This window comes from Vicia villosa, unplaced genomic scaffold, assembly GCF_029867415.1.
Source record: "Vicia villosa cultivar HV-30 ecotype Madison, WI unplaced genomic scaffold, Vvil1.0 ctg.000006F_1_1_1, whole genome shotgun sequence".
Lineage (NCBI taxonomy): Eukaryota > Viridiplantae > Streptophyta > Magnoliopsida > Fabales > Fabaceae > Vicia > Vicia villosa.
In genome coordinates this window covers 373,562-393,133 of record NW_026704936.1, presented here as the reverse complement: position 1 = coordinate 393,133, position 19,572 = coordinate 373,562, and the positions used below count along the sequence as shown (strand labels likewise).

Here is a 19,572-nt window from a genome sequence, read left to right as displayed (position 1 = left end):
CTTGTTGGATTTCGTCATTATGTTATGTTGAGATTTGTTGGATATATTGTGCCATGTTGGCCTTGATGTTTATAACTTAGATTGTTGTTGATATTTGATTTCTACTGCGATGTGATTACTTTTTGGTAATGATGATTAATGCATTGGATATTGCCCTCCTTTATATGTGTTATGTATCTATGTTGATGAGCATGATATGTGAATGTGATTTTGGTTGTTTTAAATTGTGATGACCCGAATCGTTCTGTTCCATATATTTTGAGATTTTGTACTCTGATGTTTCCTGTTATTTACGGGGTAGATTTGGGGTTTTACAATAGTGGTATCAGAGCAGGTCGGTCTTGTCCGGCCAAGTGTCATGTTGTAGTGTATTCTAACAATCTTGTATTGTTGTTTTGTGCTGATTGCTTTTGTATTGTAGTGAAGAGTTGAGATGGATGAGAGGAATGATGCTGCGATTGCTGCTGCTTTGGAGGCGATCGCTCAAGCTTTGGAACATTAGCCGAATGGTGGTGAGAATGCTGCTTCTTGCAATCTGGCTACCTTCCAAAGAGAGAACCCTCATGTGTTTAAGGAAACTCATGATCCTGATGGCGCATTGACATGGCTAAAGGAGATTGAGAGAATCTTCCGTGTGATGGGTTGCACTCCTGATCAGAAGGTTCGGTATGTGACTCACATGCTAGCCGTCGAGGCGGATGATTGGTGGCTAGAGACCCATAGGAGGTTGGAGGCTAATGGTGAGGAGATCTCTTGGATTGTGTTTCGCATGGAGTTCTTAAGGAAGTACTTTCCGGAGGATGTCCGTGGCAAGAAGGAAATTGAATTTCTTGACCTTAAGCAAGGAAATAAGTATGTTGTGGAGTATGCTGCCGAGTTTGGTGAATTGGCTAAGTTTGACCAATATTATGAAGGACCGAATGGTGAGCTTTCCAAGTGCATTAAGTTTGAGAATGGTTTGCGTCTGGAAATCAAGAAGGCGGTTAGTTATCAGAAGATTTGTATCTTCCCTGATTTGGTGGATAGTTGTCGGATTTATAAGGAAGACAACAATGCTCATTATCGTGTGATTAATGAGAAGAGGAGTAAGAGTCAACAAGGCCGTGGCAAGCCTTATGAAGCTTCAAATGGAAAGGGGAAGCAGAAAGTTAGTGATGGCGAGAAGACTAGTGGGGGAGACGCTCCTGCTGGTATTGTGTGCTTCAAGTGTGGTAAGGTTGGTAATAAAAGCACGTCGTGCAACGTTGATGCTAGAAGATGCTACGGTTGTGGGAAGTTTGGTCATGCGTTGTCTGAATGTACGTATAAGGATATGGTGTGTTTCAACTGTGGTGAAGAAGGACATATTGGAAGCAAGTGTCAGAAGCCCAAGAAAGAGCAATCTAGTGGAAAGGTGTTCGCCTTGTAGGGAACTCAGACCATGAGTGAGGATTCACTCATCAAAGGTACTTGTTTCATTAATGGCTTTCCTTTAATTACTATTATTGATACCGGTGCTTCTCATTGCTTTATATCTGCTGATTGTGTTGAAAGATTGGGTCTTATGTTATCTGCTATGAACGGAGAGATGGTTGTCGATACTCCGGCTAAGGGTTTGGTGACTACTTCTCTTGTGTGTTTAAAGTGTCCCTTGTTGATTTTCGACTGAGACTTTCTTATTGATTTTGTTTGCTTGCCGTTGAGAGGTTTGGATGTGATTTTGGGGATGAACTGGTTAGAGCATAACCGTGTTCACATCAATTTCTATGATAAGTCTGTAAGGTTTTATTCTCCTAAAGAAGAAGGTGTTAAGTTGTTGTCATCCAGGCAGATGCGTGTGTTGATGAAAGAAGATGTTCAAGTGTTTTCTTTGGTTGCTTCGATGTCCGTTGAGAATCAAACTATAATAGAAGAGTTGAAGGTGGTGTGCGAATTTCCTGAAGTTTTCCCTGATGAAATTCCTGATGTGCCGCCAGAGAGAGAAGTTGATTTCTCCATTGATCTTGTACCTGGTACTAGACCCGTGTCTATGGCACCGTACAGGATGTCTGCATCTGAATTGTCTGAATTGAAGAAGCAGTTGTAAGAATTGCTCGAGAAGACATTTGTGAGACCTAGCGTGTCGCCGTGGGGAGCTCCAGTGTTATTGGTTAAGAAGAAGGATGGAAGTATGAGACTTTGTATTGATTATCGTCAATTGAATAAGGTGACAATCAAGAACAAGTATCCACTTCCAAGAATTGATGATTTGATGGATCAGTTGGTTGGTGCACGCGTGTTTAGTAAGATTGACTTGAGGTTGGGTTACCATCAGATTAAGGTGAAAGATGAGGATATGCAGAAGACGAATTTCAGAACACGTTATGGACATTATGAATATTCCGTGATGCCCTTCGGTGTTACTAATGTACCTGGAGTATTTATGGAGTACATGAACCGTATCTTTCATGAGTATCTGGATCGTTTTGTGGTGGTGTTCATCGATGATATTTTGATTTACTCTAAATCAGAATCAGATCATGCTGAGCATTTGAAGTTGGTGTTGCATGTTTTGAAAGAGAAGAAGTTGTATGTTAAGTTGTCCAAGTGTGAGTTTTGGTTGAAAGAAGTTAGTTTTATGGGGCATGTCATTTCTGGTGATGGCATTGTCGTGGATCCGTCTAAAGTTAATGTCATGTTAAGATGGGAAACTCCTAAGTCGGCCACCGAGATTTGAAGCTTTTTGGGATTAGCTAGTTATTATAGAAGGTTCTTGAAGGTTTTTCTAAGTTAGCACTTCCGTTGACTAAGTTGACGTGCAAGGGTAAAGCTTTTGTGTGGGATGTTTCTTGTGAAGAGAGCTTTGTTGAGTTGAAGAAGAGGTTGACGTCGGCACCAATTTTGATATTGCCTAATCCGGAAGAATCTTTTGTGGTTTATTGTGATGCTTCTAAGATGGGTTTAGGAGGTGTGCTCATGCAAAATGATAAGGTTGTTGCTAATGCGCCGAGGCAATTGAGAACCCATGAGAAGAATTATCCTACGCATGATTAAGAGCTTGCTGCTGTAGTGTTCGTGTTGAAGATTTGGAGGTGTAATACGGTGAACTGACTTTTAATATTTGAAAATGTTGCGGTAAGCAAGAGTCGCCACCGACTTTTATTTTATCCAAATATCTGAAAGGCTAAAAGAACAGGAAATACCTTTTAAAAAGAGATTGAGTTCGGGGGGTAAGTTATACAAAGGGAAGGTTAAAAAAGCACCCTTTGCATCCATGGTTATCCATGGGCTCTTAATTTCTTAGCTCACTTTGTTTGAAATGTTGAAAAGGAGGTGTGAAAAGATAAGATTTTGAAGAAGAACTTTAGCTTGTAAATAAGCATAGTCTTTTTGAAAATATTCTTTGAAAAAAAAGAAGTGGGAAAAAGAATTTGAATTTGAATTTGAATTTTCAAAAAGAGCAATCAATTAATAGCAACTACCCTAAGTTTTAAAAATCGTTCTTTTAGCTTTTCAGGCGAAAGGGTCTATCCATACCCGAAAGGGTCTATCCATACCATGAGAGGGCAGGAAGTCTTTCAATTGGATGTTTTAAGGGTCGTCGAGAGTATCGTTCGCCATAAGACTGTCCCATGCCATAAAGAGGGCAGGTAGTCTAAGGGAAGGATAAAATAGTCATTTAATATCTTTAGGCATCATGCGAGGATACCTTAGCAATAAGGACAATTATTTTCATAAGGCAACCTCGAGGGAGTTTCAATAACTTTAAAGGCAACATTTGCTTTAGGTATCCTCGGAATCGAGGGACTTTGACTATTATTAGGCAACAGAATTAAGGCAACAAGGCAGCAAATAATAAGGCAACAAGGCAACCAGAAGGATCACCCTAAAGGTGCGTGTGTGGCACAATCAAGTGGTTAATTCAGATATTTTATCTTGTAATTAGTGATCTAATTCGGTTCAAGGCTTGCACTCCCTAAGATTACTAACCACGCAGTTAAATCAAATAAAAGCAGAAAAATATAAAGTCCTACGCTATTACAATAAACACCTGCGGGAATGGGGGAAATTAAAAGACGGAAAAAATAAGAGGGATGAATAATTATCTTGAGCCTTGATCTTCCTCGAACCCTTGATCAACTCTACAAATTAAGAGGAAAAATAAATAAGGGTTAGTGTATTAAAGATTCATTAACTAGGGAGGCAAACCCTATTTTAATTCAAAAGGCAAAAAGAAAAATAAAATTACGTTAAATAGAAACTTAGCTTTTTTGGTATGGCGGGGCGCGTGGCTGAATGATCCTGGGGTAACCCTGAAAATTAGCCATGAAGAAGAGAAATTTTAGTACATTAAAGATCTCAACAGTTATAATGCAACAGATGGTAATAATTTAGACAAACAAATAAAAAAGGCATGGCAAAAGGCAAACCCTTGAGTTAATGGGCAACCAGTAGCGGAATTTTTAGGGTTAGGGGAGAACAATGATTAGTAGTCATGATGAAACATAGTATGCCAAAAAAATAAAATCATGGTTTATAACTACGGATTTAAACACGAAAAGTGAATAAATTAAAAAAAAATTGAAAGTTCGATTAAAATTTAAAGAGGTATGAAAATATTTATTTCAATAAATAAAATATGGTTTAAGTATTTTTAAATAAAAAGGGTTTAGAAAAGAAATAAATAAGTAGTATGTAATTAAAATAAATAAATAAATTAAAGAATACTTAGCTGTGTGATCAGATGTGATGCGTTGGTGAAGGTCTATGATAGGCATGCGCTCTGGTCCGTCAGATGTGGTCATGGTGGAGATCTGGTGGAGGAGATCAGAGGGCGTATGGTGATGGCCCATGCGTGGTACACACTGGATCGATGTCATATATAATTGAAAAATAAAATTGTAGAACCCTGGGGATCGAACCCCAGTCCTGTACGTCACACAATCATCCCCTTTGCCATTCCAGCTACATTAGTTAGTCATAATTAATTTGCTTGGAAGAAATTATATATAAAATAGAAACAAAAAGGACCAAGTCAATGAAACATTCAACGTGGGGCCCTCCTGTTCCCGCATGAGCCGATGAGAAACGAGTTGTGTGGTTGAAAAAGCTGACCAACCAATCATGGCCTTGCACGCATGGAAAGAGAGAGAGGCATGGCTGACTGTCCAATGAGGGAGAGACCAGAAGAGCCACGCGTACGAATCCATTGCCCCAAGAACTGTTCATCGTCATCTTCATCATTTTCCTGCGGATTTACTTTCGCTTTCACCTGCGACTTTTGCTGCGGATCTTATTACGATTTTCTGCAACTTTTAAAAACAACGAAAAAGGATAACAACGATTAAACTAAGTGCCCAGATCTTATAATCAAGATGCCATGAACTGATTAGGGCCTTCGTTTGGGTCCGGGAACGCTCGTAACATGGAAAACGAAAGCTTCATCATCGAAACCCTAACAATGGCATGTATTGATCCATGGCTCGAAGCTTTCATCTAGTACGTCTAAGCTGTTCTAATAGACCACAGGAACTCGTTAGCATGGTTAGTTTTAATCACAACACACTAAATAAATGAAATAAGATTGATACAAAAAGATGCAAAAACAAGTTCATGTATGGTGTGACTCACTGAATTCTGGCCGTGGATAATGATCCTTCCGTACCCTACTATACCTCAGAAGCATGAATGGATGGATGAAGCGGTTTTGGAGTGGCTGCACGAAGAGATTCTTTTTGCCCTAGTTTTTTATGAGTTTTTGAGATTTGAAAACCCTAATTATTGGCTTCTCCTTCCTCTTTTTTTCGTCCTCCCTTGTTTGTTTAGATTTTGATATATATAGAGAGGAGATTAGGTTAAATATTTGGAGAGAAATTCAATCTTTTTATGATATGGAAATATGCAAATTTTTTGATTGAAAATCAAATCTTAATATTTCTATTTTTGATCAATCTTCTCCAATCACCTTGGCCATGTATTAAATTGAATATTGGATTCACAAAAATAAACCAAAATAAAATCTTTCGTGTCTTTACTATTTTATATAATTAATTTATGATTTAAAATAATTAAAAACCATAAAATAATTAATAAAACAATAAAAAATAAAAGTCTCTTGTTTTGGGGCGTGCATGGGCCTAGGATAAAGAATGTATGGAAAGAAAATAGGCCCATTTGGAAATATTTGGAGTTTTGAACCTTTTCTCTTCATACATGCCCTTGAAAATAGGTGAACTTGTGCACCTTTCCATTTCCTCATACGTCAACATTTTTTCAAGATCTTGCACTTTTTAGAAACCTTAGGGAGTCCTCTAACCAGTGTCTTTGGTCTCATATCAAAATTATTTTCCATGCTCATTTTATGTCCTTTTGAAAAAAGTGTCTTTTTGTTGACTTTTGAAAAGGACCTATAATGTTTTGGTCCATATCTCTCAAATGAAGCATTTTTAGACTTGGCATGTGAGAGACAAATTTGTAGAGAATTCAATTTCCTTCAAAATGAGATTTGGATGGAAAATTTCTGATGTTCCATGTAGGAGTTATGGCTGGTCAAAGTTTAGTTGACTTTCTCCTAATTTAGAAACTTTTTGATTTGTTGATTTTTGATCTTTCCTTGATGAACCATGATCAATTCTTGATCAAATGGTGAATGATACTTCAATATGAAGATCATGACAAAAAATCAGGAGTTTTGACTTTACTTTGACCACAGTTGACTTTTAGGTTAACTAGTCGATTATTGATCGTTTGGGCCATTGACTGAGCTATCCTTTGAATTAGGGCTTGAAATTTGGCATAGAGTTTCTTTGAATCATATGAGAGGTTATGAGGTCCACTTGGATTATCAGAACTTGATTTTTCTCTGAAGAAATCGAATCCCTAGCTTGAGGGTTGTTGTTTAGGAGAGTTTACAGTCAGTCAAGTCTTGAGCTTTTGATATTCGAATAAGCTTGAGCATAAAAATATGATGGGCAAATTTTGGGGTATGACAGCTGCCCCTATTCAATTATCTTAAACCTGAAGATGTAGAGTGGTTTGTATGCCAGTCGGTATCTGAAGGTGGAGGATGATTGAACACTAGAATACCAAGAAATTTGCCTTTGTCGGGGATGGGCTTGAGGATGCCATCCAGTAAATCATGCATCAGATTATGTTTGGAGTTTTTGGGAAGTAGTTGTTTGAGTGTTGATCGTTACGGAACTGCTTTTAGATTTTGAAAAGTTGATTATTTAAGGAATCGTCTGAGATATCGACTTAAATCTGAAGGTAGATTGTTAAGGAACCGTCCAAGGCATCGACTTAACTCTGAAGGTGGATCATTAAGGAACCGTCCAAGGTATCGACTTAACTCCAAAGGTAGATCATTAAGGAACCGTCCAAGGTATCGACTTAGATCTGAAGGTAGATTGTTAAGGAACCGTCCAAGGTATCGACTTAACTCTGAAGGTGGATCATTAAGGAACCGTCCAAGGTATCGACTTAACTCCAAAGGTAGATCATTAAGGAACCGTCCAAGGTATCGACTTAGATCTAAAGGTAGATTGTTAAGGAACCGTCCAAAGTATCAACTTAACTCTGAAGGTGGATCATTAAGGAACCGTCCAAGGTATCGACTTAACTCCAAAAGTAGATCATTAGGGAACCGTCCAAGGTATCGACTTAGATCTAAAGGTAGATTGTTAAGGAACCGTCCAAGGTATCGACTTAACTCTGAAGGTGGATCATTAAGGAACCGTCCAAGGTATCGACTTAACTCCAAAGGTAGATCATTAAGGAACCGTCCAAGGTATCGACTTAGATCTAAAGGTGGATCATGTTTATTTGACTGCAGCAGTAACCTGAAAAAGGTAAAGTTAGTTTTTTTATGCCATGTCATGATGCATGTAATGCGTTTATGTGACGGGATTCTCAAAATAAATGAGAACCTCGCATGTTATGTACGCACTTGTCGCGATGCATTATGTATTATGTATGAATATGTATGCACTTGTATGAGTATGTTTATGACATGTGAGTATGATTTATGTTGTCTTGATTGAGAAAATAAATCTCTATATCCTTGTGATTTTATTGTCTGATCTTGTCTTGAAGATGCTCAGCTGGGGATTTATGGTTTCTGCTTGGGGATGATCAGTAGTTTGATGTACCCTGATTTAGAGATATTAATAAACAATGTTGGAGAAGAGAAACATGTTGGATGACCGGTAGTGTTGAAGATGTAAGCTCTGTTGGGGAGCCATGTCTTTGTCGGGACGAGTATGTTTGAAGATATCTTCTTAATGATTACTCTGTGGGGATATGATCTTATGAACGTAGATCTGTGGGAAGGCATGGATGCCTTGAACATTGCCCCCAGTATTATAGTAACTACCATTCATGGATTTGATTAGGACACACCGCTGAGTATTGATCAAGATGTTAAACTGTTCTTGCATAGATTTGCCTCAGTTAGCAGGAACTTTGGAAAGATTCGCCTCGCGAGGACTTTATGAGATGTTTACTATGGGCGATATGCCCCCAGTAATCATAGGCTCATGACAATGTCTCACGTTGATTGGGGAGTAGCTTTAGATATACTTGGATGCATGCCCCTGATTGTTCGAGCATCCATGAGAGATTCTCGGAATCTTGACTTGATTGCCCCAGATTGATCGGACAAAACATGTCATGCCCCTTGTATACGTAAGAGACATGGCTTCTTGGAGTAATTTTGTTTGTCGGGATAACCTTCAGTCATTAGCCATACCCTGTGCAAGTTTATTCTGATGCTAACATTTTGAAATTATGTAGTAGAATATGTTTAATAATGAATTCATGAGATGCAATGCATACGTCTGTCTTGAGTTTTTGAAAAACATTAAAACTGGAGATGTAAAATCATGATATTTATAAAAACATGATGTTTGTAAAAAACAGGATATCAACTTAACATTTGTAGTAAACCTTAAGGAGTCGGGATACCTTTCGGTGACAGTATGCTTTCGAACTAACCATGCTTCAATTAGGACTTTCAAGGGTTGTAACGTGGCTTGGTTCACGGTTTAAGAAACAAAGGATAAAGGCTCAAAATTTGATTGTACCCACACCTCTTCATGATTATCTTCAATCCTAAGCTCAGTTGATTCAACTTATGCATTCAGGTTCCAAGAGACTTTTGGATTTGCACCTTTGATAATGATGATGGTTCACAAGCAGAGAGAACTTTTGAGATGGCAGTCACTTCTTCCTTTTGGTAGTCACAACTTTGAGTTGTTCAAGAATTTATTGACTTCTTTTTTTCATCTTTTTGATATCCCTAACTTTCGCCTGAACTGTCTCTTTTGAGCTTACAGTCAGCGGGACGCCTTGATTTTTGCCTAAGTCTTCTTTTGATTTTTGACTTAGCAGGCTTTTCTTTGTATATATGTTTTTTCCATTTTTTTTCTCTTTGAAAGATATTGACTGCCTTGTTTGATGATTGATGAACCGTCATTGTCTTTTGATTGACATCTCCAACACTTCTTTGATGTGTGCGGATGAACGCTTGTGATTGAAACCTTTGTTGAAAGGTATACTGAATGATTCTCTTAAAATAGAATGCACAACCAAATTATCTGAGAACTACCCTGCCCCAGGTTATGATCAAGGGTTTTAATTAGCACAAGAAAGAAACTTCTACTTCTTAGGCTCAAAGGGGTTAATGAGGGATTAACATCCTTATATCTCCACTGTTTAGGAATTGAAACAATGCCTGTACATCGTCAACATAGTCCGTTCAAAAGCATATTGTATAAGGTTGCGGTATTATTTTCGTCATCCTCCCTTAAAAGGCCTATAGCTTAGCAGGAGTTGAGTATCATAAAGCATATGCAAAGTAAAGACATAATTTGAAATGAGTGATAGCGAAATAAATTATTCAAGACAAACATATGCAATGCACTGATGATGATTATTAAGACAAATAATGTCTATCATGAGTCAAATGTTTAAACAAACAGAAAGGATACTTGCAAACGAAAGTAGATCTAATGATCCAAAAGTTCGTCCGTCGAGACGTCAATCAATCTTGTCATGACTAGGCATAGGAGCGGTGATCACCACAGGGGTTTCAGGAGGGTGGTGTTAGAATTCGTTGGCTCGATTTCCCTGAGCATCTGGATCATATGAGTGAATTGATTGTTGTGACTCAGTTGTCGTGATTCCATTATCGTGACTCAGTTGTCGTGACTTCGTTGTCGTGATTCCATTATCGTGACTCAGTTGTCGTGATTCCATTATCGTGACTCAGTTGTTGTGACTTCGTTGTCGTGATTCCATTATCGTGACTCAGTTGTCGTGATTCCATTATCGTGACTCAGTTGTCGTGACTTCGTTGTCGTGATTCCATTATTATCGTGACTCAGTTGTCGTGATTCCATTATCGTGACTCAGTTGTCGTGACTTTGTCGTCGTGACTTTGTTGTCGTGACTCAGTTGTTGTGACTTCATTGTCGTGGTCTTTTCTGATTTGAGTGTCATGATTAAATCTTTAATCGCACGCTTCAACGGTCTACCATCCTTTAGACCATAACCAGGATTGTTCGAATAATAAGCGCATCTTGCATTGTAATTGTACCCCAAGAATAGGAGTGCCTTCAATTCTTCTTGCCCCTTGGGTGAGTTCAGAATCAAAGTCTGGGATCGGGTATTCCGAACCTGGAGGTGTTTGACTGATTGCTCGAAATCCACTTATGCTGAAGTAAACAACAAGAGAGGATGAGATACCCGTTGTGAGAAACCTGTTATGCGATGTTATGGATGCAAATGCAATATTTTCAAGGATCATTAGGAATTTAGTTAGCAACATTAAAAAATGATTTGGTCGCGCCTTTGTCTGAAGAAATCTGAACTTTGTCTTGGAACGTCTTTCTTTGAGAATCGAGCTCACCATATCGAGTGGGTCATCGCCTCTGATTCGGGATACTTCTGAATTTGAAAGTATATGGCTAGAGGAAAATAAATCCTCTCGCCCTTTGATAGGTACTGTGTCTTTGAATTGGAAGATATGTGGCCAGAGGAAAATAAATCCTCTTGCCCCTTGATTGGGAGATCAACCTTTGATAGAGGTACCTGAAATTGTGCGCCCTAAATCCCTAAGATCCTTGAAAGGGTTAGTTAAATCATGTTATGCTTATGATGTCATGATGTCATGATGTTATGCGGATGCAGTTCATTAGACAAAGTGTGAGATAGTAAGGGTAAACACGTCCTTTAACAAAACCTGCAAGGAAACAACAGTTAGTATGTTATGTGAATGCAGCTCATTAGGCACAGCATAGAATAGTGAGGGCAAACAAGTACTTTAACAAAAACCTGCAAGGAAACAGAGGTTAGTAGCAAACACAAACAAGTCACACAAGTGCCCTTAGGTTTAGAGGCTTGCTTGAAATTCGTAGGTAAGTACCCTCCCCACTAAAGTTTAGTTGGTTCAACCTGTCCTAGATAAAGATCGGGTTCTATGGTGCTCATATCCCTGATCTTTCTCGTGGGCATTGTCTCAACATAGCGCACAATCGGCCAGCCAAAAGCATCCCTTGAGTCCAATCTCAATGAGTGTAGCATCGAGTATCAACCGGCTTCAGTCAGGAATCCAAAGCCAGCCATCTCGCTACTTCCTATAGGCCAAAGTCAAGTTCAACTAAGGTTCTAAGGGCGAATTAGTGCTTATGACACCACGCAGTAGCCAAACGTCTCCTCGATCATATTCAAGGGCCATCAGGACAAACCAAAGCGTCGCACTAACGGTGGCCACCAGTTCAACCATAACGATACATGTCGTACAACCTCCCTGGTCTAATGCCACATACCTAAGGTACACTAGATCCGGGTGTAGGATCTTTCACACAAGTAAACCTAAACAGGCCCATAAATATAAAGCAAACAAATCAAACAATTTTAAAGTGAATCTTAAACTTTAAGGTAACCCCTCTTTTATCGAATTTTTCCCCAGCAGAGTCGCCAGTTCTGTAATACGGTGAACTGACTTTTAATATTTGAAAATGTTGCGGTAAGCAAGAGTCGCCACCGACTTTTATTTTATCCAAATATCGGAAAGGCTAAAAGAACAGGAAAGACCTTTTAAAAAGAGATTGAGTTCGGGGGGTAAGTTATACAAAGGGAAGGTTAAAAAAGCACCCTTTGCATCCATGGTTATCCATGGGCTCTTAATTGCTTAGCTCACTTTGTTTAAAATGTTGAAAAGGAGGTGTGAAAAGAAAAGATTTTGAAGAAGAACTTTAGCTTGTAAATAAGCATAGTCTTTTTGAAAATATTCTTTGAAAAAAAAGAAGTGGGAAAAAGAATTTGAATTTGAATTTGAATTTTTAAAAAGAGCAATCAATTAATAGCAACTACCCTAAGTTTTAAAAATCGTTCTTTTAGCTTTTCAGGCGAAAGGGTCTATCCATACCATGAGAGGGCAGGAAGTCTTTCAATTGGATATTTTAAGGGTCATCGAGAGTATCGTTCGCCATAAGACTGTCCCATGCCATAAAGAGGGCAGGTAGTCTAAGGGAAGGATAAAATAGTCATTTAATATCTTTAGGCATCATGCGAGGATACCTTAGCAATAGGGACAATTATTTTCATAAGGCAACCTCGAGGGAGTTTCAATAACTTTAAAGGCAACATTTGCTTTAGGTATCCTCGGAATCGAGGGACTTTGACTATTATTAGGCAACAGAATTAAGGCAACAAGGCAGCAAATAATAAGGCAACAAGGCAACCAGAGGGATCACCCTAAAGGTGCGTGTGTGGCACAATCAAGTGGTTAATTCAGATATTTTATCTTGTAATTAGTGATCTAATTCGGTTCAAGGCTTGCACTCCCTAAGATTACTAACCACGCAGTTAAATCAAATAAAAGCAGAAATAAAAGGCAGAAAAATATAAAGTCCTACGCTATTACAATAAACACCTGCGGGAATGGGGGAAATTAAAAGACGGAAAAAATAAGAGGGATGAATAATTATCTTGAGCCTTGATCTTCCTCGAACCCTTGATCAACTCTACAAATTAAGAGGAAAAATAAATAAGGGTTAGTGTATTAAAGATTCATTAACTAGGGAGGCAAACCCTATTTTAATTCAAAAGGCAAAAAGAAAAATAAAATGACGTTAAATAGAAACTTAGCTTTTTAGGAATGGCGGGGCGCGTGGCTGAATGATCCTGGGGTAACCCTGAAAATTAGCCATGAAGAAGAGAAATTTTAGTGCATTAAAGATCTCAATAGTTATAATGCAACAGATGGTAATAATTTAGACAAGCAAATAAAAAAGGCATGGCAAAAGGCAAACCCTTGAGTTAATGGGCAACATCTACCAGTAGCGGAATTTTTAGGGTTAGGGGAGAACAATGAATAGTAGTCATGATGAAACATAGTATGCCAAAAAAATAAAATCATGGTTTATAACAACGGATTTAAACACGAAAAGTGAATAAATTAAAAAAAAATTGAAAGTTCGATTAAAATTTAAAGAGGTATGAAAATATTTATTTCAATAAATAAAATATGGTTTAAGTATTTTTAAATAAAAAGGGTTTAGAAAAGAAATAAATAAGTAGTATGTAATTAAAATAAATAAATAAATTAAAGAATACTTAGCTGTGTGATCAGATGTGATGCGTTGGTGAAGGTCTATGATAGGCATGCGCTCTGGTCCGTCAGATGTGGTCATGGTGGAGATCTGGTGGAGGAGATCAGAGGGCGTATGGTGATGGCCCATGCGTGGTACACACTGGATCGATGTCATATATAATTGAAAAATAAAATTGTAGAACCCTGGGGATCGAACCCCAGTCCTGTACGTCACACAATCATCCCCTTTGCCATTCCAGCTACATTAGTTAGTCATAATTAATTTGCTTGGAAGAAATTATATATAAAATAGAAACAAAAAGGACCAAGTCAATGAAACATTCAACGTGGGGCCCTCCTGTTCCCGCATGAGCCGATGAGAAACGAGTTGTGTGGTTGAAAAAGCTGACCAACCAATCATGGCCTTGCACGCATGGAAAGAGAGAGAGGCATGGCTGACTGTCCAATGAGGGAGAGACCAGAAGAGCCACGCGTACGAATCCATTGCCCCAAGAACTGTTCATCGTCATCTTCATCATTTTCCTGCGGATTTACTTTCGCTTTCACCTGCGACTTTTGCTGCGGATCTTATTACGATTTTCTGCAACTTTTAAAAACAACGAAAAAGGATAACAACGATTAAACTAAGTGCCCAGATCTTATAATCAAGATGCCATGAACTGATTAGGGCCTTCGTTTGGGTCCGGGAACGCTCGTAACATGGAAAACGAAAGCTTCATCATCGAAACCCTAACAATGGCATGTATTGATCCATGGCTCGAAGCTTTCATCTAGTACGTCTAAGCTGTTCTAATAGACCACAGGAACTCGTTAGCATGGTTAGTTTTAATCACAACACACTAAATAAATGAAATAAGATTGATACAAAAAGATGCAAAAACAAGTTCATGTATGGTGTGACTCACTGAATTCTGGCCGTGGATAATGATCCTTCCGTACCCTACTATACCTCAGAAGCATGAATGGATGGATGAAGCGGTTTTGGAGTGGCTGCACGAAGAGATTCTTTTTGCCCTAGTTTTTTATGAGTTTTTGAGATTTGAAAACCCTAATTATTGGCTTCTCCTTCCTCTTTTTTTCGTCCTCCCTTGTTTGTTTAGGTTTTGATATATATAGAGAGGAGATTAGGTTAAATATTTGGAGAGAAATTCAATCTTTTTATGATATGGAAATATGCAAATTTTTTGATTGAAAATCAAATCTTAATATTTCTATTTTTGATCAATCTTCTCCAATCACCTTGGCCATGTATTAAATTGAATATTGGATTCACAAAAATAAACCAAAATAAAATCTTTCGTGTCTTTACTATTTTATATAATTAATTTATGATTTAAAATAATTAAAAACCATAAAATAATTAATAAAACAATAAAAAATAAAAGTCTCTTGTTTTGGGGCGTGCATGGGCCTAGGATAAAGAATGTATGGAAAGAAAATAGGCCCATTTGGAAATATTTGGAGTTTTGAACCTTTTCTCTTCATACATGCCCTTGAAAATAGGTGAACTTGTGCACCTTTCCATTTCCTCATACGTCAACATTTTTTCAAGATCTTGCACTTTTTAGAAACCTTAGGGAGTCCTCTAACCAGTGTCTTTGGTCTCATATCAAAATTATTTTCCATGCTCATTTTATGTCCTTTTGAAAAAAGTGTCTTTTTGTTGACTTTTGAAAAGGACCTATAATGTTTTGGTCCATATCTCTCAAATGAAGCATTTTTAGACTTGGCATGTGAGAGACAAATTTGTAGAGAATTCAATTTCCTTCAAAATGAGATTTGGATGGAAAATTTCTGATGTTCCATGTAGGAGTTATGGCTGGTCAAAGTTTAGTTGACTTTCTCCTAATTTAGAAACTTTTTGATTTGTTGATTTTTGATCTTTCCTTGATGAACCATGATCAATTCTTGATCAAATGGTGAATGATACTTCAATATGAAGATCATGACAAAAAATCAGGAGTTTTGACTTTACTTTGACCACAGTTGACTTTTAGGTTAACTAGTCGATTATTGATCGTTTGGGCCATTGACTGAGCTATCCTTTGAATTAGGGCTTGAAATTTGGCATAGAGTTTCTTTGAATCATATGAGAGGTTATGAGGTCCACTTGGATTATCAGAACTTGATTTTTCTCTGAAGAAATCGAATCCCTAGCTTGAGGGTTGTTGTTTAGGAGAGTTTACAGTCAGTCAAGTCTTGAGCTTTTGATATTCGAATAAGCTTGAGCATAAAAATATGATGGGCAAATTTTGGGGTATGACAGCTGCCCCTGTTCAATTATCTTAAACCTGAAGATGTAGAGTGGTTTGTATGCCAGTCGGTATCTGAAGGTGGAGGATGATTGAACACTAGAATACCAAGAAATTTGCCTTTGTCGGGGATGGGCTTGAGGATGCCATCCAGTAAATCATGCATCAGATTATGTTTGGAGTTTTTGGGAAGTAGTTGTTTGAGTGTTGATCGTTACGGAACTGCTTTTAGATTTTGAAAAGTTGATTATTTAAGGAATCGTCTGAGATATCGACTTAAATCTGAAGGTAGATTGTTAAGGAACCGTCCAAGGCATCGACTTAACTCTGAAGGTGGATCATTAAGGAACCGTCCAAGGTATCGACTTAACTCCAAAGGTAGATCATTAAGGAACCGTCCAAGGTATCGACTTAGATCTGAAGGTAGATTGTTAAGGAACCGTCCAAGGTATCGACTTAACTCTGAAGGTGGATCATTAAGGAACCGTCCAAGGTATCGACTTAACTCCAAAGGTAGATCATTAAGGAACCGTCCAAGGTATCGACTTAGATCTAAAGGTAGATTGTTAAGGAACCGTCCAAAGTATCAACTTAACTCTGAAGGTGGATCATTAAGGAACCGTCCAAGGTATCGACTTAACTCCAAAAGTAGATCATTAGGGAACCGTCCAAGGTATCGACTTAGATCTAAAGGTAGATTGTTAAGGAACCGTCCAAGGTATCGACTTAACTCTGAAGGTGGATCATTAAGGAACCGTCCAAGGTATCGACTTAACTCCAAAGGTAGATCATTAAGGAACCGTCCAAGGTATCGACTTAGATCTAAAGGTGGATCATGTTTATTTGACTGCAGCAGTAACCTGAAAAAGGTAAAGTTAGTTTTTTTATGCCATGTCATGATGCATGTAATGCGTTTATGTGACGGGATTCTCAAAATAAATGAGAACCTCGCATGTTATGTACGCACTTGTCGCGATGCATTATGTATTATGTATGAATATGTATGCACTTGTATGAGTATGTTTATGACATGTGAGTATGATTTATGTTGTCTTGATTGAGAAAATAAATCTCTATATCCTTGTGATTTTATTGTCTGATCTTGTCTTGAAGATGCTCAGCTGGGGATTTATGGTTTCTGCTTGGGGATGATCAGTAGTTTGATGTACCCTGATTTAGAGATATTAATAAACAATGTTGGAGAAGAGAAACATGTTGGATGACCGGTAGTGTTGAAGATGTAAGCTCTGTTGGGGAGCCATGTCTTTGTCGGGACGAGTATGTTTAAAGATATCTTCTTAATGATTACTCTGTGGGGATATGATCTTATGAACGTAGATCTGTGGGAAGGCATGGATGCCTTGAACATTGCCCCCAGTATTATAGTAACTACCATTCATGGATTTGATTAGGACACACCGCTGAGTATTGATCAAGATGTTAAACTGTTCTTGCATAGATTTGCCTCAGTTAGCAGGAACTTTGGAAAGATTCGCCTCGCGAGGACTTTATGAGATGTTTACTATGGGCGATATGCCCCCAGTAATCATAGGCTCATGACAATGTCTCACGTTGATTGGGGAGTAGCTTTAGATATACTTGGATGCATGCCCCTGATTGTTCGAGCATCCATGAGAGATTCTCGGAATCTTGACTTGATTGCCCCAGATTGATCGGACAAAACATGTCATGCCCCTTGTATACGTAAGAGACATGGCTTCTTGGAGTAATTTTGTTTGTCGGGATAACCTTCAGTCATTAGCCATACCCTGTGCAAGTTTATTCTGATGCTAACATTTTGAAATTATGTAGTAGAATATGTTTAATAATGAATTCATGAGATGCAATGCATACGTCTGTCTTGAGTTTTTGAAAAACATTAAAACTGGAGATGTAAAATCATGATATTTATAAAAACATGATGTTTGTAAAAAACAGGATATCAACTTAACATTTGTAGTAAACCTTAAGGAGTCGGGATACCTTTCGGTGACAGTATGCTTTCGAACTAACCATGCTTCAATTAGGACTTTCAAGGGTTGTAACGTGGCTTGGTTCACGGTTTAAGAAACAAAGGATAAAGGCTCAAAATTTGATTGTACCCACACCTCTTCATGATTATCTTCAATCCTAAGCTCAGTTGATTCAACTTATGCATTCAGGTTCCAAGAGACTTTTGGATTTGCACCTTTGATAATGATGATGGTTCACAAGCAGAGAGAACTTTTGAGATGGCAGTCACTTCTTCCTTTTGGTAGTCACAACTTTGAGTTGTTCAAGAATTTATTGACTTCTTTTTTTCATCTTTTTGATATCCCTAACTTTCGCCTGAACTGTCTCTTTTGAGCTTACAGTCAGCGGGACGCCTTGATTTTTGCCTAAGTCTTCTTTTGATTTTTGACTTAGCAGGCTTTTCTTTGTATATATGTTTTTTCCATTTTTTTTCTCTTTGAAAGATATTGACTGCCTTGTTTGATGATTGATGAACCGTCATTGTCTTTTGATTGACATCTCCAACACTTCTTTGATGTGTGCGGATGAACGCTTGTGATTGAAACCTTTGTTGAAAGGTATACTGAATGATTCTCTTAAAATAGAATGCACAACCAAATTATCTGAGAACTACCCTGCCCCAGGTTATGATCAAGGGTTTTAATTAGCACAAGAAAGAAACTTCTACTTCTTAGGCTCAAAGGGGTTAATGAGGGATTAACATCCTTATATCTCCACTGTTTAGGAATTGAAACAATGCCTGTACATCGTCAACATAGTCCGTTCAAAAGCATATTGTATAAGGTTGCGGTATTATTTTCGTCATCCTCCCTTAAAAGGCCTATAGCTTAGCAGGAGTTGAGTATCATAAAGCATATGCAAAGTAAAGACATAATTTGAAATGAGTGATAGCGAAATAAATTATTCAAGACAAACATATGCAATGCACTGATGATGATTATTAAGACAAATAATGTCTATCATGAGTCAAATGTTTAAACAAACAGAAAGGATACTTGCAAACGAAAGTAGATCTAATGATCCAAAAGTTCGTCCGTCGAGACGTCAATCAATCTTGTCATGACTAGGCATAGGAGCGGTGATCACCACAGGGGTTTCAGGAGGGTGGTGTTAGAATTCGTTGGCTCGATTTCCCTGAGCATCTGGATCATATGAGTGAATTGATTGTTGTGACTCAGTTGTCGTGATTCCATTATCGTGACTCAGTTGTCGTGACTTCGTTGTCGTGATTCCATTATCGTGACTCAGTTGTCGTGATTCCATTATCGTGACTCAGTTGTTGTGACTTCGTTGTCGTGATTCCATTATCGTGACTCAGTTGTCGTGATTCCATTATCGTGACTCAGTTGTCGTGACTTCGTTGTCGTGATTCCATTATCGTGACTCAGTTGTCGTGATTCCATTATCGTGACTCAGTTGTCGTGACTTTGTCGTCGTGACTTTGTTGTCGTGACTCAGTTGTTGTGACTTCATTGTCGTGGTCTTTTCTGATTTGAGTGTCATGATTAAATCTTTAATCGCACGCTTCAACGGTCTACCATCCTTTAGACCATAACCAGGATTGTTCGAATAATAAGCGCATCTTGCATTGTAATTGTACCCCAAGAATAGGAGTGCCTTCAATTCTTCTTGCCCCTTGGGTGAGTTCAGAATCAAAGTCTGGGATCGGGTATTCCGAACCTGGAGGTGTTTGACTGATTGCTCGAAATCCACTTATGCTGAAGTAAACAACAA

The 19,572-nt window shown here is 38.2% G+C and overlaps 1 protein-coding gene across 1 annotated transcript; it reads left to right on the top strand.

Moving 5' to 3' along the window:
- The first annotated feature begins 637 nt into the window (after positions 1 to 637).
- Positions 638 to 2,097, top strand: LOC131621490 (uncharacterized). Its single transcript, XM_058892542.1, has 4 exons — positions 638 to 740; positions 846 to 1,315; positions 1,754 to 1,991; positions 2,054 to 2,097. The coding sequence occupies exons 1-4, from the start codon at positions 638 to 640 to the stop codon at positions 2,095 to 2,097; spliced, it is 855 nt and encodes a 284-aa protein (XP_058748525.1).
- The last annotated feature ends 17,475 nt before the right edge of the window (positions 2,098 to 19,572 follow it).

Bases quoted from the DNA above. Each gene is read 5' to 3' on its own strand.
- LOC131621490 (XM_058892542.1), top strand. From the start codon at position 638: ATGGGTTGCACTCCTGATCAGAAGGTTCGGTATGTGACTCACATGCTA. The intron at 1,316-1,753 runs GTGTGTTTCAAC...TTCTATGATAAG, and splicing joins AATGTACGTATAAGGATATG to TCTGTAAGGTTTTATTCTCC. The intron at 1,992-2,053 runs GTACTAGACCCG...TCTGAATTGAAG, and splicing joins CTCCATTGATCTTGTACCTG to AAGCAGTTGTAAGAATTGCT.